General features: G+C 38.0%; 1 protein-coding gene across 4 annotated transcripts in view; it reads left to right on the forward strand.

Annotated features, from left to right (window-relative positions):
• LOC138696913 (uncharacterized) overlaps positions 1-25,000 on the forward strand; it is a 2,004,918-nt gene that overhangs the window by 1,893,825 nt on the left and 86,093 nt on the right. For all 4 annotated transcript variants that reach the window (XM_069822391.1, XM_069822394.1, XM_069822395.1 and 1 more), the window contains one exon: positions 4,357-4,518. In XM_069822391.1, coding sequence (XP_069678492.1) covers positions 4,357-4,518 — 162 coding nt within the window. The remainder of the gene's footprint in view (positions 1-4,356; positions 4,519-25,000) is intronic.

Genomic DNA, 25,000 nt, shown 5'->3' on the forward strand with positions numbered 1-25,000 from the left:
ATTAATTTCTGTTAGGAATTGGAAGTGTACGTAATATTATACCCATACAATTGTTTAAAATAACTTAAATAAAAGGGCCTCGTTAAGTAATTAACTGTCACGTGATTTCCTCCCTTTCTACGACTCTGCGACGTAACCACTTGGACGGACAGTAGATAGCATGTCTGAGTAATTTTATCTTTTCGGATCGGGCAGAAGTGAAGATTGAATTTACAGTACGTAAGGTACACTTTTATAGAGTAGGTACAGAATTATTTCAACATGAGTTACTGATACGAAGTACGAACCTGGTAATTGGAATTACGTACAATAGTCTATAGTGCTATAATATGCACATTAGAACTGAAGCCTGTATCGAAATGAACGGCCACAATTTTAAAAAAATGTGTTTAAATATCCATATTATGATTATTTTTCAATTTAACTTCATTCTCTATATTGTACGCTAATGTGTTGTAGACAGTAAGCTTATAAGATACACTGCATAATGAATACGTCCGCATGGAAAGCTCAGTTCGTGAGTAAAAACACCCATTGTTAATACTGTATTGTATTTTGATTAAACAAAAACCTAATGAAAATTATCAAACTCAAAATCGCGATATTTCCTTGTTTACGTAAATGGATGAACTACTTTTCTTCCCTCCTATACCTAGTAAAGTGATTTGTTTGTATATTACGCCAGTATCATCGAACTCCAGTCGTGAAAGGAGGTAGCAAACGGTGTTTCCGGTTCTTAATCGTTGATGCAAAGGTATAGCCAGGTTAATATTAGAAATGTTAGTAAAAATAAAATGATGTCCTTGTACTACACAAAGTTTCTTCAGTCTCTCGTAATCATATTATTATACATTAGTACCGCACGTTTCAAACAATAGTCCCGTAACTGCTATGGTATTGTTTGTATTTCTGGGTTTAATTCCACACCGTTCCGCTAGATGTCAGGTCCACGAGATTTCGCACTCTCGTTAATGCTGCCAGTATACAGCTGTCCGGTATTGTTATAGTTAGGGAACGGATTTTTACGTGCTAAAAAATTTAAATATATTTATTTTTTATGTGCTAAAAAGTACGAAAATATTTGCTAAAAATAAAAAAAATATATATATTTTTTTTAAATCTGACAAAAATACCTTACTTAGCTAGAAAAAAAATGTTACCAACCACACTTGAGTGCAAGTAGTTATCCGAGAATTGCAGTGAACAACAAAGGTCATCTCCAAATTCTCCATTACAAACGCATGCCGATTATCTCTGAACAATAAGGTCCACGCCTGTGGAGTAACGGTTAGCACGTCTAGCCGCGAAACCAGGTGACCCGGGTTCGATTCCCGTACGGGACAAGTTACCTGGTTGAGGTTTTCTCGGGGTTTTCCCTCAACCCAATATGAGCAAATGCTGGGTAACTTACGGTGTTGGACCCCAGACTCATTTCACCGGCATTATCACCTACATCTCATTCAGACGCTAAATAACCAAAGCTTTGATAAAGCGTCGTAAAATAACCTACTAAAATAAAAAAAAATCTCTGAACAATGACTTATACTGTGAAAACGATCTTTCCACATCGCAGGACGTCAGACGTGCATATTTAAAGAGAAGAATATCACAAACACAAACACCGTCAATTTCACCTACAGGCACACCCTCCAATACTTGAGCAACTTTACACATTTTTTATATCCACTGTTTTTCCCAAACACATTCTGGAATTTGTCCCTTAGTAATTGTGCTTCTGAACCTGGTAGCGAGTCTAGTTTAATTTCCACGCCACGCACCTCCCTGTTTCAGACAACAGGTTTTTGGATGTTTCGAGTTTTTTTATGGTGTCACACAAAAAGCTTAGATTTGCTAATAGGAAAGCCAAATCGTTTTTTAAATAACCATCTTTCAGTATATCTTGAAGGATATCGATTGACGAAGCCCAATAACAGGGAATCACAACAAGATATATTGCCTTACTTGATAGACATGAGCGAGAGGCGAGAGATTTGTTTAAATTAAATAATGTTCATACCCGAGCTCTTATCTGTTGTGTTTCACAAACAAAGCGTGGAATGAAATCATCTTCATCAAGAATAAATATTCCTAATTATGTGTTGCAAGATCTCTCCTCCTTGTCCATGTTAATTTATTCTCTAATAATAACATTGATATGCTGCCTAGCAGTTCTCAGAACTTGATGCGATACCATTACAAAAATGGATCACGGATACACCACACAGCGCTTAGAAACACGAAGCAACCAAGAATTCTTAAAAAAAAAAAAAAAAAAAAAAAAAAAAAAAAAAAAAAAAGATAACGTACTTCTGAGTGATATAATTGATTTAGTTTTAAAATATTTAAAATTTCTTGTAAAACAATTATTTAAGTAAAAAAACTCCAAGATTTATGTGTTTATGATAGATTTTCTGAAAATATGTATCTAGCGGTCGTTACCAAAAAAATAATTTTCGATAGTGGAGATCGTGGTGGTTGTTCTCTTTTATATGTTGCCATTTCATAACATGAGAATGGTTAATCTGATATAGCCTATATGTGATGACATCTGATGAGTACTAACCGAAACTCGTTTATGATGTAGGCCTAATTGAGAACGTTTGTATTTTCTCTTGTAAATAACTCTACGCGGAAGTCGATCATCCCCAATAGAAGTGGAGTGAGGCTGACGTCATATTTCCCCTACTTAACCCTTTCTAACACAAATTAAATTTACAAGCAATCCATGTTGAAACAAATAGCTGTATTAGGACCAAGTTACGGGAGTGGCAACATTTGAAACAAAACTATATTGATGAAAATGTATTGAAATAGAAGTTATCCAGCAAAATTTACCTTCATATGTAACACACAAGTACAGGGACATCATTTTATTTTTACTTCAATTTTTATTGTACCTGAGTTTTTGAATGTACTTCACTCCCACCCCTTCTACTAAGGAAGTTCCAACTCCACACAACCGAGACCGCAGATAGTAAGCAGTACTGAGTTACTGAGTATAGTACGTTCCAGAAATATGTTCGCGTTTTCCAGTGACGAAAGAGCTTTCAATATTGAATCATATTTTCGCACAGGTACTGTCCGTTTGCCTACGTCGCATCCCGATTTCCCCCACCTGCTTCTGCTCGCCCCTCTGTAATAGCTGGGCTGTCTTAGCTCTTTTCTGAAAACATTAATTTCTCTTAGGAATTGGAAGTTTACGTAATATTATACAGCTGTTTAATTTAACTTAAATAAAAGGGCCTCGTTAAGTAATTAACTGTCACGTGATTTCCTCCCTTTCTACAATCCTGCGGCATAACCACTTGGACGGACAGTAGATAGCATGTCTGAGTAATTTTATATTTTCGGGTCCGGCAGAAGTGAAGATTGAATTTACAGTAGGTAGAGTAGGCACAGAATTATTTCAACATGAGTTACTAGTACGAAGGACGAAACTGGCAATTGGAATTAGATGCAATAGTCTATAGTCCGATAATATGCAAAAAAGAACTGAAGCCTGTATCGAAATGAACGGCCACCATTTTCAAAATTGTGTTTAAATATTCACATTATGATTATTTTTCAATTTAACTTCTTTCTCTATATTGTACGCTAATGTGCTGTAGACAGTATAATATACACTGCATAATGAATACGTTCGCATGGATAACTCACTTCGTGAGTAAAAACACTTATTCTTAATACAGTACTGTACTTGGATTAAAGAAAAACCTAATGAAAATTAACAAACTCAAAATCGCGATATTTCCTAATTTACGTAAATGGATGAACTACTTTTCTTCCTTCCTATACCTAGTAGAGTGATTTGTGTTTTACGCCAGTATCATCGAACTCCAGTCTTGGAGGGGGGAGCAAGCGGTGTTTCCGGTTCTCTAAAGGTATAGACAGGTTAATATTTAAAATGTTAGTAAAAATAAAATGATGTCCCTGTATATAAATGCTATAAAGTTAATTATTGCCATATGGTATCTATAGGTAAGAAAGGGTTAAGGGTTCTGCAGGCCTGGCCTACACGATCAGAAAACTGTAGTTCAGATGTCTTTGAACGCCAGTGTATCTACGCTAGATATCATAGCAGTTGCTAAGTAACATGGTATTAAAAACGGAGACCTGATTTTATGATGATCTGACGAAACAGGTGTCCCATTACATTACATCCAATATCACTTCGAAACTTTGCCCCTACTCTCGTTTCTTTCGCGTGGAAAAAGTTTTCATCCGAGCAAGGTTAGGAGGGTGAGGACAGCCATGTTGGCCGCCATATCTAATTTCCTGGAGGGCAGCGCCGGCTGGCAGCTCCGCAGTGCGGGAGTGCAGGGTAATGCAATACATTTGTGGTTTCTTGGCTCGCAGGTCAGGTGGACCTCTGGACACAGGAAGCCAAGGGCTGCAGGTGTCCCTTCGACTCGTCGCGGCAGGATTGTGCGTGTTGCGTGCGAGACGGGGGCTGCCACTGTGGGAGAGGCTCGCCCAACCGCTGCAGCCAGTGCGGACTGGAGCAACACTGCAGCAATAGTGAGTACTGTCCTGCGGTAATTCCATGGTTAAGCAAAGTTTGTCATTGTCCTTTCAACGAACTGCAGCAACACTGCAGTAATAGTGCAACTCCACAGCAGTAGCGAGTACTGTCCTGCGGTAATTTCATGGTTAAGCAGAATTAAGTATTTTTGTTCTTTCACCCGATGTAGCAAATACGGACTGGAGCAACAATGCAGAAATGGTAAGTACTATCCTGCAGTAATTCAATGGTTAAGTAAAACTATTTAATCGTTCTCTCAACCCCTGCAACCAATGCGGTGATTGCAGGAACGCAACACCCTAGCAATAGTGTACTGTCCTGCGGTAATTCCATGGTTAAGCAAAACTATATAATTGTCCTTTCGACCGCTGCAACCAATACTGTGATCGCAGGAACACAACACCTTAGCAATAGTGTACTGTCCTGCGGTAATTTCATGGTTAATCAAAACTATATAATTGTCCTTTCAACCGCTGCAACCGATACGGAGATCGTAGGAACGCAACATCATAGCAATAGTGAGTACTGTCCTGCGGTAATTTCATGGTTAAGCAGAATTAAATATTTTTGTTCTTTCACCCGATGTAGCAAATACGGACTGGAGCAACAATGCAGAAATGATGAGTACTGTCCTGCGGTAATTCCATGGTTAAGCAAAACTATATAATTGTCCTTTCAACAGCTGCAACCAATACGGAGATCGTAGGAACGCAACATCATAGCAATACTGAGTACTGCCCTGCGGTAATTTCATGGTTAAGCAGATTATATATTTTTGTTATTTCACCCGATATAGCAAATACGGACTGGAGCAACAATGCAGAAATGGTGAGTACTGTCCTGCGGTAATTCCATGGTTAAGCAAAACTATATAATTGTCCTTTCAACAGCTGTAACCAATACGGAGATCATAGGAACGCAACATCATAGCAATAGTGAGTATTATCCTGCGGTAATTTCATGGTTAAGCAAAACTATATAATTGTCCTTTCAACCGCTGCAACCAATATGGAGATCACAGGAAGGCAAAATCATAGCAATAGTGAGTATTGTCCTGCGGTAATTTCATGGTTAAGCATAATTATATATTTTTGTTCTTTCAACCGATGTAGCAAATACGGACTGGAGCATCAATGCAGAAATTGTGAGTACTGTCCTGTTGTAATTTCATGGTTAAGCAGAATTATATTTTTTGTTCTTTCAACCGATGTAGCAAATACGGACTGAACAACAATGCAGAAATGGTGAGTACTGTCCTGCGATAATTCCATTGTTAAGCAAAACTATATAATTGTCCTTTCAACCGCTGCAACCAATACGGAGATCGTAGGAACGCAACATCATAGCAATAGTGAGTACTGTCCTGCGGTAATTTCATGGTTAAGCAGAATAATATATATATTTTTGTTCTTTCAACCGATGTAGCAAATACTGACTGGAGCAACAATGCAGAAATGATGAGCACTGTCCTGCGGTAATTCCATGGCTAAGCAAACCTATATAATTGTCCTTTGAACCGCTGCAACCAATACGAGATCATAGGAACGCAACATCATAGCAATAGTGAGTACTGTCCTGCGGTAATTTCATGGTTAAGCAGAATTATATATTTTTGTGCTTTCAACCGATGTAGCAAATACGGACTGGAGCAACAATGCACAAATGGTAAATACTGTCCTGCGGTAATTCCATGGTTAAGCAAAACAATATAATTGTTCTCTCAACCGCTGCAACCAATACGTTGTTCGCAGGAACGTAACACCCTAGCAATAATGAGTACTGTCCTGCGCTAATTCCATGGCTAAGCAAAACTATATAATTGTCCTTTCAACCGCTGTAACCAATACGGAGATCGTAGGAACGCAACATAATAGCAATAGTGAGTACTGTCCTGCGGTAATTTCATTGTTAAGCAGAATTATATATTTTTGTTATTCCACCCGATATAGCAAATACGGACTGGAGCAACAATGCAGAAATGGTGAGTATTGTCCTGCGGTAATTCCAAGGTTAAGCAAAACTATATCATTGTTCTCTCAACCGCTGCAACCAATACGTTGTTCGCAGGAACGCAACACCCTAGCAATAATGAGTACTGTCCTGCGCTAATTCCATGGCTAAGCAAAACTATATAATTGTCCTTTCAACCGCTGCAACCAATACGGAGATCGTAGGAACGCAACATAATAGCAATAGTGAGTACTGTCCTGCGGTAATTTCATTGTTAAGCAGAATTATATATTTTTGTTATTCCACCCGATATAGCAAATACGGACTGGAGCAACAATGCAGAAATGGTGAGTACTGTCCTGCGGTAATTCCAAGGTTAAGCAAAACTATATAATTGTCCTTACAACCGCTGCAACCAGTACGGAGATCGTAGGATCGCAACACCCTAGCAATAGTGAGTACTGTCCTGCGGTAATTTCATGGTTAAGCAGAATTATATTTTTTATTCTTTCAACCGATGTAGCAAATACGGACTGGAGCAAGAATGCAGAAATGATGAGTATTGTCCTGCGGTAATTCCATGGCTAAGCAAAACTATAAAATTTTCCTTTCAACCGCTGCAATCAATACGGAGATCATAGGAACGCAACATCATAGCAATAGTGAGTACTGTCCTGCGGTAATTTCATGGTTAAGCAGAATTATATATTTTTATTCTTTCAACCGATGTAGCAAATACGGATTGGAGCATCAATGCACAAATGATGAGTACTGTCCTGCGGTAATTCCATGGTTAAGCAAAACTATTATTTTTTCATCCGATGTAACTAATACGAACTGTAGCAACATTGCAGTAATAGTGAGTACTGTCTTACGGTAATTTAATGTTTAAGCAAAAATGTATATTTGTACTTTAAACCGATGTAGTTATTACGGACTGCAGCAATACTGCATAAATAGTCATTACTGTCCTGTGGTTATTTCATGATTAAGTAAAATTATATTGTTATTCTCTCAACTGCTCTAGCCAGTTCGGAATAGAGCAACACTGCATCAATATGAGTACTGTTTTCCGGTAATTTCATGGTTAAATAAACAATTTTTTTGTCTCTCAACCACTGCAGCCAATCTGCAACACATCCTTTTCACTTTCAGGCAGCAGTTCATGTTCAGTTCAAAGTGTGTCATGGCTCGCTATATGCCGTCATGTGGCTAGCCAATGAGCCTAGAGAATTCAATCTTCCTACACTTCCGCAGAGGTGTATTACCTACGTGCCAGAGAAGTTGCCTGGCAAGTACGGCGTTCATTCTGAAGAGTACTTATTGATACGTACGGTGACGCCGGTAGTGGCAGGAATGTGAACTGTTTCGAAACATGTACTGAGGTGAGTTTATTTCTTACTGTCGAGATATGGGGAGAGGTTTAAGACGATTACGTACGTATTTGTTGACATTAACTTCGACGGTCAACATGGACACGGAGCATTTGATTTCTGTTGTGGAATGTTGCCGTACGCAAACGATGATAACAAATACCCTGCGTACGACTTGGCCTCGCAAAACACAGTTCGAAAGAGGTTATGGTAGCACACAGACTGTACAGACCGCCATCTGTTGCTACGACGTTCAAGTTATACCGTACACGTTCTCAAGTTCAGATTGAAGAACGCCTCAAATAATAGGCAACTTCTCTAACATATACAGTAAGCTGAAACTCGCTTCAAATCGGTGACCTAACAACAGTGACGTCATGACACACTTTGAAATGAACTTTCAGTAGTACACTCCAAGTATTTGAAGCTCTCCACTTCTTTCACTGTTTCATTTCGAATACGCACGTTTACCGTCTTTATATTTCTTCCGATTACCGTGTTCTTCGTCTTGTTTTCATTTATCTTCATCCCATACTGCTCACAGCTGTCATTGAGCTTCAGTAGCATCTCCTCTGCTGCTTACAGCGTCATATTATCAAATCTTATGCACTTCGTTCTTCTTCCTCTGTACTATAGTTAACCCTCCCATGTTCTGAAAACAGTTCTTCATTAAATCCTCCATGTAGATGTTGAACTGGGTAAATAATGAAGGGCATCCATGTCGTATTCCTCTCTCCATTCCATTTCCCTTTGATATTTTATTCTCCTATTAAGACTTTGATATGAAGGCATATGAAAAAATATCAACAGCTGTTATTTCTGATACTTGTTGCCGCTATTCTCTCGCTAATTGAATTCATTTTATTAATAATTATTTATAAAAAAAAACTGGTTGAGACTGCAAGGTACAAAGCGCTATGTGAATCAAAAGATGCTCTCCTTTAGTATAGCAACTTCTTTGATATCCGAGATCAAGGGAAATCTGCTAGGTATCTCCTTAGTTTTCCAATTGAAAGAATATGTGTTCCCTAGCAAAATAAGATGTTTGTTGAAAGGAGTACGAAGTACAAGAAGAAACTATTTATAGAGTTATTTTATACATTCAGAACTGTGAACTGGGGACGTAAATTGAAAAATTATATTTCTATGTATTTCTTTTTGTATAATTTTTAAACATATTGGTAATTATAAAAAGTGTAGAACATTGCTTGTAGCTTTTCTATTTTTAATTTTATGAAGAAACTCTTTATATAAAAGTTATATAGTTATTATTATATTAGTAAATGTATATTTTCAAGGCGCATTCAGGGCACAAGACCTGAGGGAATAAAGGACGTAGACTTGATATACCGACATATTTCTCGAGAGGAGATAATAGATATAAAAGTAATAGTTATAGTCTACACCTGTGGAGTAACGGTCAGCACGTCTGGCCGCGAAACCAGGTGGCCCGGGTTCGAATCTCGATCGGGGCAGGTTATCTGGTTGAGGTTTTTTTCCGGGGTTTTCCCTCAACCCAATACGAGCAAATGCTGGGTAACTTTCGGTGCTGGACCCCGGACTCATTTCACCGGCATTATCACCTTCATATCATTCAGACACTAAATAACCTAGATGTTGATGCAGCGTCGTAAAATAAGCCAATAAAAAAAAGTAATATAAAGAAACAGAGATTGATGTAGGGAAGTTTTAGATTTTAAATAAAACAGGGGATGATTGGAACCAATAACCTATAGGGCGCGCCACCGATTTTGGCATGTGAAATAAGTAATGGGAAACTTAAGTGCGAGTTCTAAATTTTATAGCGATTTATAAGTGATTGGTAGATTATTGATGTGACGCGTATTTAGGAGGAGGTACCGTTCTCAGCTGCAGTGACAACAGAAACTCACTGACTGGACACTGTACTCAAGGATACACCGCAGGAAAGTTAAGTGCGAGTATCTTACTTTTGCCGCAGTCTGAGCAGCAAGACTGACAACTGTGGTTGGCAGATTGCTGACATGACGTGTATTATATTGTATTGTATTTATTAACATTCCATGGTATTCATACATTGCTTCACAGCTAGACTATGGAACAAGTCAAAAAACTTAATACTATTATAAAGTCTTAATTTATAGTCACAGTCTAGATGAAATATATACAGAAGAGATTTACAATATAGTCTACTAGTACAACACAAAGTTTTAGTATCAATTTCATGAAGAGTTATTGAATGTCACAAATTCACCTACAGAATAGAAGGCGTGAGAAATTAGGTACTTCTTTAATTTGGCTCTAAATAACCTTATGTTTTCAGTTTCATTTTTTATATCGATAGGGAGGCTATTAAAAATGTTTACTGCCATATAACGCACTCTTTTTGATAGCATGATAGACTTGCCGATGGAGTATGAAAGTCAATTTTTGACGTGTATTTATGCTATGAACTGTTGAATGAGTTACAAAGTGTTCACAATTACATAAGAGGAAGATTATTAATGTAAAGATATACTGACAAGCCATGGGTATTATTTGTAGTTTTTTTTTTTAAATAGTCCTACAAGATTCCCTACATTTGTCACCTACTATTATTCTAATTACTCTTTTTTGTAATAGGAATATACTGTTACTATCTGTGGAATTTCCCCAGAATGTTATTCCAAAACTCATTACCGAGTGAAAATATGCAAAGTATATTGCTTTTAAGGTATTGATATTTACTATCTTTTGCATAGATCTAATAACAAAACATGCTGAATTTAGTTTGGGGGTAATTTCTTTAATATGATTTTTCCAATTTAACACATTATCAATTTTTAAGCAAAGAAATTTGGTTATTGTTGTTTCTAATAGGGATCTATAGGAGGTGTATAGGAGGTGGTACCATTTTCAGCTACACTATCAATAGATGCTCGCAGACTGTGCAATGTACTAAAGGACACGCGCCAAAAACCCTGGCGTCAGCAATACCTGCAACGGCTTTTGAGGACTATCCCCTGACAATCGAAAGGTTAAAAATAACTGGCGTAAAAGCAAGACTTTAGGAAAGGGCAAGCAGTTGTAGATCAAATTTGATTCAGTAGAAGACATTATTGGGGCGTGCGATAGTGTTATGGTTAAGGAGTAACGCTGCAAGCCGGAAGGTCGCGGTTTCGATTCCCGATGGAAGCCACAATTTAAGCCACACAGAATTTGTGTGCACTCAAAGTTGGGTTCTGGCGTCTTGTCAGCCCATTTGAGTTGTGTGGATATAAAGGAAAAATTGTGACGGTGTCGTGTATAATTCCTGGGGTAGCTCAGTTGGGAGAGCATTCGTGCGCTAAGCGAAGGGTCCCGGGATCGATACCCGGCCCCGGAACAATTTTTCCTTGAAATTATTCAAACCTGCTTTACAGGGAGCTACTACCTGAAAGCCAGATTTGCATAATATATTTCGTTACTGGAGGTACGTCAACAAGAAGCCACAATTTAAGCCACACAGAATTTGTGTACACTCAAATTTGGGTTCTGGCATTTTGTCAGCCCATTTGAGTTGTGTGGATACAAATGAGAAATTGTGACGGTGTTGTGTATAGTTCCTGGGATAGCTCAGTCGGGAGAGCATTCGTGCGCTAAGCGAAGGGTCCCGGGATCGATACCCGGCCCCGGAACAATTTTTCCTTGAAATTATTCAAACCTGCTTTACAGGGAGCTACTACCTGAAAGCCAGATTTGCATAATATATTTCGTTACTGGAGGTACGTCAACAAGAAGCCACAATTTAAGCCACACAGAATTTGTGTACACTCAAATTTGGGTTCTGGCATTTTGTCAGCCCATTTGAGTTGTGTGGATACAAATGAGAAATTGTGACGGTGTTGTGTATTGTTCCTGGGATAGCTCAGTCGGGAGAGCATTCGTGCGCTAAGCGAAGGGTCCCGGGATCGATACCCGGCCCCGCAACAATTTTTCCTTGAAATTATTCAAACCTGCTTTACAGGGAGCTTCTACCTGAAAGCCAGATTTGCATAATATATTTCGTTACTGGAGGTACGTCAACAAGAAGCCACAATTTAAGCCACACAGAATTTGTGTACACTCAAATTTGGGTTCTGGCATTTTGTCAGCCCATTTGAGTTGTGTGGATACAAATGAGAAATTGTGACGGTGTTGTGTATTGTTCCTGGGATAGCTCAGTCGGGAGAGCATTCGTGCGCTAAGCGAAGGGTCCCGGGATCGATACCCGGCCCCGGAACAATTTTTCCTTGAAATTATTCGAACCTGCTTTACAGGGAGCTACTACCTGAAAGCCAGATTTGCATAATATATTTCGTTACTGGAGGTACGTTAACAGGAAGCCACAATTTAAGCCACACAGAATTTGTGTACACTCAAATTTGGGTTCTGGCATTTTGTCAGCCCATTTGAGTTGTGTGGATACAAATGAGAAATTGTGACGGTGTTGTGTATAGTTCCTGGGATAGCTCAGTCGGGAGAGCATTCGTGCGCTAAGCGAAGGGTCCCGGGATCGATACCCGGCCCCGGAACAATTTTTCCTTGAAATTATTCAAACCTGCTTTACAGGGAGCTACTACCTGAAAGCCAGATTTGCATAATATATTTCGTTACTGGAGGTACGTCAACAAGAAGCCACAATTTAAGCCACACAGAATTTGTGTGCACTCAAAGTTTGGTTCTGGCATCTTGTCAGCCCATTTGAGTTGTGTGGATACAAATGAGAAATTGTGATGGTGTTGTGTATATTTCCTGGGGTAGCTCAGTCGGGAGAGCATTCGTGCGCTAAGCGAAGGGTCCCGGATCTATACCCGGCCCCGGAACAATTTTTCCTTGAAATTATACAAAACATATTGTTTACACACTTTGTTTACCTAGACACAAACATAGGCTGAACCTAAAGACATTTTGAGTTTTTAGACATTTCACGGTCAATGGGAAAATTGAAGCAACTACTGTACTATACTATACTACTGTACTAATACTAATACTATTAGTCTACTATTACTATACAATACTAATGCTATTAAATTACTATATTATATTAGTACTGTATTACACTATTACTATACTAGTTCTCCTTGAGGGAAGGGGCAAGCACTGGGACTGCCTACACACATAGGCCGCATGGGTAGGCCCATTGTGCTATCTGGGATGGAATTATATGCATGCCCTTTCTAAATATTCCCCTACGTGCGACCTCCAAATTCCCAAACTCCCCTAGAGCCTACAAAATCTCTTTTTTACTTTTCCACGGTCCCTCAACCCCAGTCTCACGAAGTACCGTTAGCCCAGTAGAGAGCCACTTTACGTAGCACTACCACTAGCAACTAATGACCACTTATAACGGTGTCCGAGTCGGTGGCGACCCTCAGTCGATTCTGCATCGGTCGCAAGCCCTAAAAGGGACAATAAATGGCGATTGTGATGAAAGAGGGAGTATCTCGAAAAAGTCCTCTTCAATGTTTGCTTTGCCCACTAGAAATTTCATTACGGCCTGGCTGAGGATCGAACCCAAGCCGCCTCAGTGGTAGATCAGCGCGCTTGCACTTATTCCACATACACATCCAAGCAAATCTTGGTGTGTCTATCATGGCTGGTGGTGGTGTCCAGTTAGTTATTTAGTAGTAGTGGTAGTGGTAGTGGTAGTGGTAGTGGTGGTGGTGGTGGTGGTAGTAGATTTAACCTGGTAGAGATAAGGCCATCAGACCTTCTCTGCCCCTCTACCAGGGGATTACAACTATAATATGAAGAATAAAATTACAATTAACATTAAATTTACAATTACAATTACAATAAAAATTAAAGTACGACAAGATTACCTGATTAATGAAAGCTAGACATTTTAACGTAGAAGTTAAGAACAAAGAATATTTTTGTATTTACTGAATTACAAATTTAACCTAGAATAACAAAGTTCTCTAGTGATGAAATTACCATATATTGAGATATTTTGTGATAGATTAAGAGAACTATTTACAAGAAACCATGTCTGAACGAGTCTCAATTACTGACCAAGTGCCTAGTAAGTTTGCGTTTGAATTCAATTTTATTTCGACAGTCCCTGATGCTAGCAGGTAACGAATTCCAGAGTCTTGGCAGGGCTATTGTGAAAGAGGATGAGTACGAGGAGGTGCGATGGGATGGTATTGTTAGTATTGTTTCATGACGAGAGCGTGTGTTCAGATTGTGGTGGGAAGAAAGGTAAGTGAAGCGAGACGACAGGTACGAAGGAATAGAAGAGTTCAAGATTTCGAAGAGAAGGAGAAGTGAATGTAAATTTCTTTTCTTATCTAGTTTAAGCCAACCTATTCCAGGGATGGGGTAATATGATCATATTTACGAACATTGCTTACAAAACGTACACACAAATTATGAGCACGTTGAAGTTTCGTTTTGTTGTTGCTGGAAAGGTCAGTCAGTAAAATGTCAGCATATTCAAAATAGGGAAATACAAGCGTCTGCGCAAGGAACTTTTTTAAGCAAGAGGGAAGATCAACATTTACCCTTTTTAGCACATGGATAATATAATATACTTTTCTGCAGGTTATTTATTAACACACGTCATATTTAATTTTTGTATTTGTGTATTTCTTGTCCATTTATGCACTCAGTCCATTGGTAGCCAAGAATAATCAATAGGCCCTCTGCTGTAAACGAGAGACCTGTTTTCCGTTAATTAAAGCAGACAGAACGCTGTGACAAGTACAACAAAAAAGAACATTTTCCAGTGTAAACGACCTCCTGAACGACGCATTGTTCAATAGCCCTAACCTGAACGGCACATATGTAGGAAACATTGTTAACCACGGAATTTCCCGTTGAAATTCCGTAATATTCAAATGAATTTCTCTACGACGAGACAGAAACACATGTTCCGGTGTATTTTCCAGACTAACACCATTATCTGCAAACACATTCCTTCATTGTGTACAGTCAGACACGCAATAGCGAGCCCGAAGGCTTAACTTTTGCTTCGCAAAGGTAATCATATTATTACGTCACGTGACTAAGCAAATTGGCGCCCTCTGCAGTGCTGGATTATCGTCAACCAGGCGGAATATCGGCTGGCTGAGTTTCTTTCTCATTAATAAAATCATGGCGAGTAAGCGTTTAAACCACAATTGGATTGCCAGTGTAGCCAATCTATAGACTGGGATTGGCACCGCTCCAGTTTCAATGTTATAAAAAGGGAGTGTTAATAGGCCGAACCGATATTAAATCCCACACTCGGATTTCCGATGCAATGCAATAAATCGTCGGGGAGCCGCCCATTGCCGGAAACAAAACAAGGTTTCAAAAAAAAAAAAGTGTGTCATCCATTCTCGATCCGGTCGATGGACTCGACCCAAGACCCGATAGCTCTGCGAGTTTAAAACATATTATACTTCTGTTGCGTTGTAAATCATTCGCTAGGCGTTGCTGTACAAGTATTGTGTGCACCACACCCTAATTGCAATTACAGCTTTGGTGCCATCCAATTATCTCGATATACAGCATTAATACAACTACTACTGCTTCTAACGGATTACTGAGTTTTGCTGGGTCTTTCGAAAGTTATTTGTTCCACCAACTACCATAATTATCTTCATTTCTACAGTTCCGCCCGTTTTACCTTATTCTCAAGGCACCATAACCTCCTGAGTCCTGAGACATTTGTTGTTTTATTTTTAAAGTTCAATATAATTCTAAACTAAAAAAAAAAGTAATTTTGACATAAGGAAAAACGCTGAAAAATTTCTGCAGGTTACAGTTAAAGCACAAATGCAGGTATACTATACTATACTATACACAGAACATTCTCCTACTCTTCATCTTTCACCGTCTCTGCAGCTCCTCTCTGGAACTCTCTACCACAACATGTCAGAGACTGTCGGACATTATCTAGTTTCAAAAATAAATTAAAGTTCCACTTTTTCAATTCAGATTCATTTCACTTATAAGCCCTTTTCTCTGCGATAGTTCTTTCTTTTCCTTCCTTTTCCGTTTCCTTTTTTTTCTCTCTCTTATTGTATTACATTCCAATTGTATTTTTCCTTACGTTTTCTCTATTAACTATTTGTACTGAGTTGCTTTTATTATATTCCAATCTTTAGATCTCTATTTTACTTTCTTTTTTTCTATTATGGTATTATTTTTATATTGTTTAGTGTCGATTTTGTTATGCTATTATTTTTGTAATATGTTAGTATCCTGTTCTTTAACTATTTGTTAAATTTTCACTCCTTGTATAATCTGTCACCAGGTAGTGTGTACGAGAGGGCCCTATGGCCTTATAAATAAATAAATATTATTATTATTATTATTATTATTATTATTATTATTGTTATTATTATTATTATTATTATTATTATGTCAATCTGAAGATGTCGTAACAAGGGCGAAAACGTTCATTATATATTTTCAAAATATTTTTGCATAATGTGATTTGCAATTAGGGGACAAATTTTCTGATTGATATTGAAATTTATGTTGTAGTTAATTCCATAGAACTTATCGGACTTTCCAAATATGAATTTTAAAATAACGTTTGACAAGTTTTCTTGTAAAAGCATTGAATTGGAAGAAAAATTTGTTCGTATACAAGCAACTATAGTTGATTCTGGAATATGTAAAGTGTCCTTTAAATTTGCTTGATGCCAAACTTCTTTATCTCTGATGGATGTTCTGATTGATATATACACCGTATTATCAGGCAGTATATCTCACTTGACAAAATGTGTCAAAGGAGGAACACTTGTTTTTATGCATCTGAAGTCCGATTACTGCAATAAGTAGCATTGGAGGGGAAAGGAACTGGCCATTCTACCCCATTATCTCTTGGCCTAGTTGCCTCATAAGTGATGTCATCTTGGTATTACTTCTGAGGTTCAGACCTATCTTCTCACATTGGACTAAACAACAACAAACTTATTTTCATGTGTATAAAATAAAAATTGTATTTTACCGACGTCACTCCCATTGACGTAATGAAAGCCATCCGACACATCAAGACAAAAGCCCAAGGCCGGACAACATTAGCATAATACTTATACAGAAAATACAAGAGATAGTAATACCTACGATTGCACATATATTCAATAGTTCCTTAATCACTTCAACTTTCCCTAAAATATGGAAGCAAGCTTTCGTTCTTCCTCTTCCAAAAGTCAAAGTTCCCACCGACCCGAACGACTATAGACCAATAAGTATCCTGCCAGCCATTTCAAAAGCACTGGAAAGAATCGTACACAGACAAATTACTAACTACATGAACGAACACAAACTATTCGACGAGTATCAGTCAGGTTTCAGAGCTGGACACAACACAAGCACTGCTCTACTTAAAGTGACAGAAGACATTCGTGAAGCAATCGACTCTAATGAAGTAACAATACTAACACTTCTTGACCTTAGCAAAGCTTTCAACTCTGTAAATTTTGACCTGCTCACCCATAAATTGAAAAATATGTATTTGTCAGAGACTGCTGTGAGTTGGTTCGAATCCTACTTACGGGAAAGACAACAATGTATTGTATCCGGGAATCGAAGCTCCTCCTGGCTTGACATAACATCAGGTATACCACAGTGGTCGGTACTCGGACCATTGTTGTTCACAATATATGTCAATGATATTACATCTCTTGTAAGGCATTGTAACTATCACTTGTATGCTGACGACCTTCAATGCTACATCTCTTCCCGCTTAGACCGAGTAAATGACGCTATAGATAAATTGAACGAAGACATTGACTCGATTGTGACATGGACAAAGAAACTCCGTCTTAAATCTTGGCATTCACATGGATAATAATCTCAACTGGGACATTCAAATCACAGAAACCTGCAGAAAAGTATATTCTATTATTCATGTGCTAAAAAGGATAAATGTTCATCTCCCCTCTTGCTTAAAAACTCCCTTGTGCAGATACTTGTATTTCCCTATTTCGACTATGCGGACATTTTACTGACTGACCTCTCCAGCGACAACAAAATGAAACTTCAACGTGCTCATAATTTGTGTGTACGTTTTGTAAGCAATGTTCGTAAATATGATCATATTACCCCATCCCTGGAAGCAATAGGTTGGCTTAAACTAGATAAGAAAAGAAATTTACATTCACTTCTCTTTCTCTTCGAAATCTTGAACTCTTCTATTCCTCCGTACCTGTCGTCTCGCTTCACTTACCTTTCTTCCCACCATAATCTGAACACACGATCTCGTCATGAAACAATACTAACAATACCATCCCATCGCACCTCCTCATACTCATCTTCTTCCACAATAGCCCTGCCAAAACTCTGGAATTCGCTACCTGCTAGCATCAGGGACTGTCGAAATAAAATTGAATTCAAACAAAAACTTACTAGGCACTTGGTCAGTAATTGATTTCTTGTAAATAGTTTCTTTAATCTATCACAAAATATTTCAATATTCAGTAATTTCATCACTATACAATTTTGTTATTCTAGATTTAATTTTTAATTCAGTAAATATAAAATATTCTTTGTTCCTCTATGATAAATTATCTAGCTTTAATTATTCAGGTAATCTTTTCGTACTTTGATTTTATTGTAATTGTAATTGTAAATTTAATACTAATTGTAATGTTATTTGTAATTGTAACTATAAATTTAATACTAATTGTAATTTTATTGTTCATATTGTAGTTGGAATCTCCTGGTAGAGGGGCAGAGAAGGCCTGACGGCCTTATCTCTACCAGGTTAAATAAATAAATACTACTACTACTACTACTAAAATTCGCCAATAACAAATCGATCTGAAAATAAATGCTCAATGGTATGAAACACAATAACACATTTTTATAATGTATCCACACGTTATTATAAAAAAAAACAGATCAAACAAAGGATTTAGAAATGTAATAAGCCTCTTTTCTTTCATAACCAATAAAAATATTTATTTTATTTTCCGTTTACCGTGTAGGTAAATACAGGAATTAACAAGCACAGTAAAAATCTCCCACGTTCAGTACATGAAGTTTGCGTGTCGTTGCACATGTTTTTTTCTCATGAGTGGACAGTTTGAAAAAAAATACAGCTCTCATCGAACTTTTTATTTTTAAATACGCCAAAACATGGCGTAATTAGATTTGTTCTATTCCAACAACTTTGTCGTACCTATTTAACGTCCAGCATATTCACACAAATGAAGCAATCTAAAAAAAAAAGAGCGTAAAATTACAATAGACGCAATTAGGTCCTGAATCAGATTACCGGCTGAATGGCTGGCGTTTAAATCTTTCGAAATATGATATCATTATTGTGAATATGGCTGGAGAGCGCACGGTGGGCTTTTAAAAATTCCTGCAAAACTCACAAACATTATCGCGGGCTTTCTAGCTGGAATTAATTAACGCTGATATTCTTTCGGGCATATGCAACTTTGATAATATTTGAATTTGCAACAGATTCCAGCCAAACATCGACGTCACCACCGCTAACGATACTGCCTAAATACTGGAATCGAGCAGAGTCAGCAATTATTACTAGTAGCGATGTAAACAAGGTATATAACGAGTGTGTTATCCACTTAAGCGGCTCTGGCGGTAATGTTTCCAGCTACAAGGCCTGTGAACGCAGGTTCTGTTCCTGGTAGGAATGAAAATTTGTCTTTATTGTTTGTTGTCCACCGCTGTGGAGTAACGGTTAGCCTGTCTGACTGTGAAACGAGCGGGTCTGGGTTCAAATCCTGGTTGGGATAAGTTACTTGGTTGAGGGTTTTTCCTGAATTCATTAAAAGAAAATCCTGGGCAACTTTCGCCTCTGGACCCTAGACTCATTTCGCTATCATTATCATTTTCATCTCACTCGGATGCTAGATAACCATAGCAGTTGATAAAGCGTCGTAAAATAGCCACGGACGTGGCAAAATTTTCCTTCGTTAACCGCACAGTAGTAGACTGGAACAGCTTACCTGCGGCAATCTTTGGGGGTGGTCCTTTCAAAATCAATACATTTAAGGAAAGGTTGAGAAGATCAGACTGAAAATGTAATTGTAGATGCAGTGTAAATATCTAAGTTGTGTCATGTAATTAATTAAGTTGATATGTAATTAATTAGGATGATATGTAATTTAGTTGATATGTAAATAAATTAAGGTGATATGTAATTAATTAAGATGATATTTAATTAAGTTCATTTGTAATTAATTAAGGTGATATGTAATTCCTTAAATTAGTAATTGTTGGGTGAAATAGAAGTACTTATAAGTTAGGTTTACTTTTGCTTATTGTAGGCGTTATTATAGAATAGTTTTATTTATAGACCTAGGTTTATTGCATCTATTTATTTATACTTAGAAATAAATTTATTTTTTTTTTCTTTTATTGCTGTAATTATTGTAGAATTATATATGGTTTTATTGTATATTATATATCACTGCCACTGGGTGTAAGTTATACCCAATTGTAGTGTTAATATACATACATACATACATGCATACATACATACATACATACACACATACATACATACATACATACATACATACATACATACATACATACATACATACATACATACATACATACATACCTACATACATACCTACATACATACATACATACATACATACATACATACATACATAATATGAGGAGCTTGGTATCAAAGTTGGACAACTCCACTTTTGCTTTTTTTACAGGAGAGGCGAAAAACTAGATCCTTGGAAACCAATGTCACTGTTATACGTACATTTTTTTAACATTCTCGTGGGTCATAGAAATATTTTTTCAGTCTTAAAATGTGATTAAAATTAATATTTTTGTCGAAATTTAAGTTTAAAAAGTGGAGTTGTCCATCTCTGAAACTAAGTCATGGAGTTGTCGGTTTTTGAAACCAAATGAAGCCATATTTAAAATAGAGTTGTCTGTTTTTGAAACAAAATGAAGTCATATTTAAAGTAGAGTTGTCTGTTTTTGAAACAAAATGAAGTCATATTTAAAGTAGAGTTGTCTGTTTTTTGAAACCAAATGAAGCCATATTTAAAGTAGAGTTATCTGTTTTTGAAACCAAACGAAGCCATATTTAAAGTGAAATTGTCTACTTTTGAATCTAAGTCACTTCTAACTCGGTTTCAAAGCAAATTTACATAAACCAGTACTTATTCATCCACAAACCGATTATATAAACAATCAGCCATGTTGGATTCACGATGCGTGAAGGAAAAAGGTGTTACGAATGTGGGCTTCTCATTTGCTACTGGAGGAATTGTCCCAATTTGAAACCAAGCCACAGTGGAGTTGCCTACATTTTGATTCTAAAGCACACAATTAAGTGCTATTTTCGCTCTGTTCTGTCCGTTTTTTAACCTAAACAGTTATAGAATCGCATTCAGCACACAAAATTCTATGAGAAACTGTTATTATCTCGAAATCGCAAAAAATGGAGTTGTCTAACTTTGATACTATATATATATATATATATATATATACGGTTTTGTTGTGTGTTCTTTGTCAGTTCCAAATTTTCTCGATACCGATAGATGATTTTATAATCTTGATACTCCATACTTCGACGCTCGATACCTTAATATTTTTATCAAGTAAAATACAAATAGTTCATTTTGTTATTTTGAGAGTATTAATATTCCACCTAAATGAAAACAACACGAAGACCATGGTTATCGGAAGAAAAATAAAAAACATAAACGTGCGAATTCTAAACGACACGGTAGAACAAGTGAACAGCCTAAAATAATTGGTGTGTACTGTTTGTAGAGTCAGAAAGTACTGAACTTCTGGTGGCAACGCCATACTCAGAAGGCAACTTCTCTGCCTTGTCCGTGTGGTATGTGGCCTACTCTCCAGGCGTATAGTCTCTATGTCCCGACCGATCAAAGGGGAAAGTAATGCTTGAAGTGTTCTTCGATATCCAGGGTCTCGTACAATTTGAGTTTATTCCTGAGAGTCGAACTGTCAGTAAGGAGACAAATGTTGCAATTCTTCGAAGTCTTCGTGATGTAGTTCGACGAAAAAGACCCAATTTGTGGCAAGGACAGAATTAGGTTCTTTATCATGACAATACCTTAGCGCATCGGTCGCTCTTGGTGAGCGAATTCCTCACACAGCACAAAATACCTGTCCTTCCACAGCCATCATATTCTCCAGATCTTGCTTCAGCAGATCTCTACCTGTTTCCAAAGGTCAAATCCCTACTTAAGGGACGGCGGTTTGCGTCAGTCAAAAAGGTGAAAATTCACGCGACGCGCGCTCTGCGGGAAGTGACCAAAGATGGGCTGCAGGAATGTTTCGAGAAGTGGTATGGACACTGGAAGAAGTGTGTTACTGCCCAGGGGGGGTACTTTGAAGGTGGTGTTGTGTATATGGTTGCATTTCATTTGCAAAAATGTTATCTACACATGTTCGATTACTTTTTGACTCTACTGGTACAAGCAGTAACATGAGCTGCTGCCAGGAAGTCAAAAGGAGGATAGCAATAGTCAAGAAAGCTTTTAAAAGAAAAAAGAGCATCTTCTGCGGATCTCTGGGAAAAACTAAGGAAGAGACTAGTGAAGTGCTTTATGTGAAATATGACACTGTATGGTGCAGAAATATGGGCATTACGACAAAGTGAAGAGAAGCAAATAGAAGCATTTGAAATATGGAAATGGAGAAGAATGGAGCATGTGAAGTGAACAGAGAGAATAAGGAATGGAGTTGTGCTAGAAAGAGTGGGTGAAGAAGGAATGACACTGAAACTGCTCAGGAAGAGAAAAAAGAATTGGTCGGGTCACTGGTTGAGGAGAAAGTGTCTGCTGAAGGATGTACTGGAAGGAATGGTGAACGGGAGAAGAGTTCGGGGCAGAAGATATCAAATGATAGACGACATTTAGATACTGTATATGGATCACATACGGACACAAAAAGAAAGGCACAAAATAGGAAAGACTGGAGAGTACTGGGTTTGCAGTGAAAGACCTGCCCTTGGGAAAGAAACTATGAATGAATGAATATTATATCAAACTAGCCGCTTATAATTCTGGACTGATAATTCTGTGGGCCCGAGTTCGTTCCCCGGGTTACACCCGGTTTATAACTGTGGTCCAGGTAATACAGAGATTTTCTCCGAGAGCTCTGGCTCCACTGTAGCATCCAAACAGGCCAGGTTTCGTTTATCTAACATAAATCTACGATATAAGGCTGATAGCTTTACTTTCTTCCCGGAAAAATTCATGCCATGAGTTTTATCGCTCTTTAAAATCCATCGCCCTGTCGGATTTCAACCCGTCAATATGAAGTCCAACGGCTAGCATGATAGCCACTAGACCAGGGCTTGCCAAACTACGGCCCGCGGGCCGGATTAGGCCCGCGAACTACTTTTGTTCGGCCCATTTACTAACTTGAAAAAAAAGTCAATAAAATAAGATTAATTTATTCAAGAATTTCGATCGATGAAATCAAATCAGAGGCCCAGATTCTTAAACAAATTGCTCGTATACTGTGGTAACAATGATGTTGCTACAATATAGGCTACTGGTTGCAAGCGTTCAGCCGCCAGACGACCGTGGGTTGTCCAGCCCAAGCGCAAAGTGTGGCAACAGAGCAACCAGACATTGCACCGCTGTAAGCTGACAACAGTGACTTCTTTCGGTACACGCCAACACATAAGAGAAATGTGAAGTGGTAGAGCCCGGACGAGAAGTTATGGCACCGGCGCGAGGGACGCATTTTAGTTCGTTTGCTTGGACTCGCCCTCACACTAAACTGGAGGGGTGTTGGGTTAGTTGGTTACTAGTATTCCGAGTGTTCAGATCGTTCTGCTACTACCGCTATTGTTAATACTGAAAACATTGTCCTTCCGAACGCCCTCATTATGGCATTGTCTAAGGTGTGAAATCATAGAGTAGATCATAGTCAAGGACATGAAATAGCATACAATGTATGGAAATTCATGTCAGAAGAGGTTGTAAAATGAAATACCAATTCCATTGAAAAGCGTGTGTGCAAGAGTACTGGCTGCCATTGGTATTTCAAAGCGAACTTTCGCAAAAATCAGGAAATAAGAGAAAAATATTGAGGCAGGAACAGCAGATTCTTTCTCCAGCCCGGAAAAATCACAGCCGAAGATGAAGATTGTTGCAGCTGTAGACAGTTTTGATGAGGAAGTCCTGAGAAGACTCATCTATAATTTCTACGCTACGCATAAGCAGAGGCTGACTCTGCAATCGCTTCTTTCAAGAATGGATATCAGTGTATGATTATGTGAAGAAAGTAGAGAACAATTACATTGAAAGTGAGCACGTGATGGACAGTATTTTGGAGAACATTTCCATAAACTTAGCGACATCTGATTCCAGCACAGATCAGTCGTCTGATTCGGACGGAGAATAAGAATATAAAGATGGAATAGGGGCGTAATTCCATTAGATACCTTCGGACTCTTGAGTAGGTAAGTGATGATACTAAGGTAAGACGAATGTTTTTAGAAAGAGATGAAACGGATATGCCTGCCGCTCTGAGCTTCAGAACCGTAACCCAAACAACCCCCACTCCTCTACCCTGCTGGCCAGCAATTTAAAACTTCGCGCAGGTTGGTGCCATAACATCTCGTCTCAGCTCTAAATATTATCCAGTTAAGAATAGTATTAGCATTGTGAGTTAATCCACAAGCATTTACTAGTAGTTCTTACAGCGTAACTTAACTTTAATTATGGCTGGGAAAGAAGAAAAAAAAAAGAGAAAATGGACAGTGAATGTTCTGTGTTTAAACAACAGTGGAGTTTGGACGATTTTATGATTAAAACTATGTTGGTACCTTGATGGACGGTAAATCTTTCCAAATCGCTACTGCATTACGTCTGGGCTGCAAAATTTGCCATGTACACCAATGTATATGCGGAGAGACTGTGGATTCCTTTGGACATCATGCCTTAAGCTGTGCCAGAAGTAAAGGTCGCATTCCTAGGCATTCTGCTATTAATAACATCATTAGTAGATCTTTAACCTCCTGTGACATTCCAACTCTTCTTGAACCATCTGGTATTAGCCGGTCGGATGGTAAACGACCTGACGGTTTGATATTAATTCCTTGGTCCAAAGGTAAATCACTCATCTGGGATTTTACATCTGTAGATACATTAGCCCTTTCCTACTTAAAATCTTCTGTCAATTGTGCCGGATCTGCTGCTGAATCCGCTTATCATGCTAAACGACGCAAATATGAACATTTAAC

This window comes from Periplaneta americana, chromosome 3 (assembly GCF_040183065.1).
Source record: "Periplaneta americana isolate PAMFEO1 chromosome 3, P.americana_PAMFEO1_priV1, whole genome shotgun sequence".
NCBI lineage: Eukaryota > Metazoa > Arthropoda > Insecta > Blattodea > Blattidae > Periplaneta > Periplaneta americana.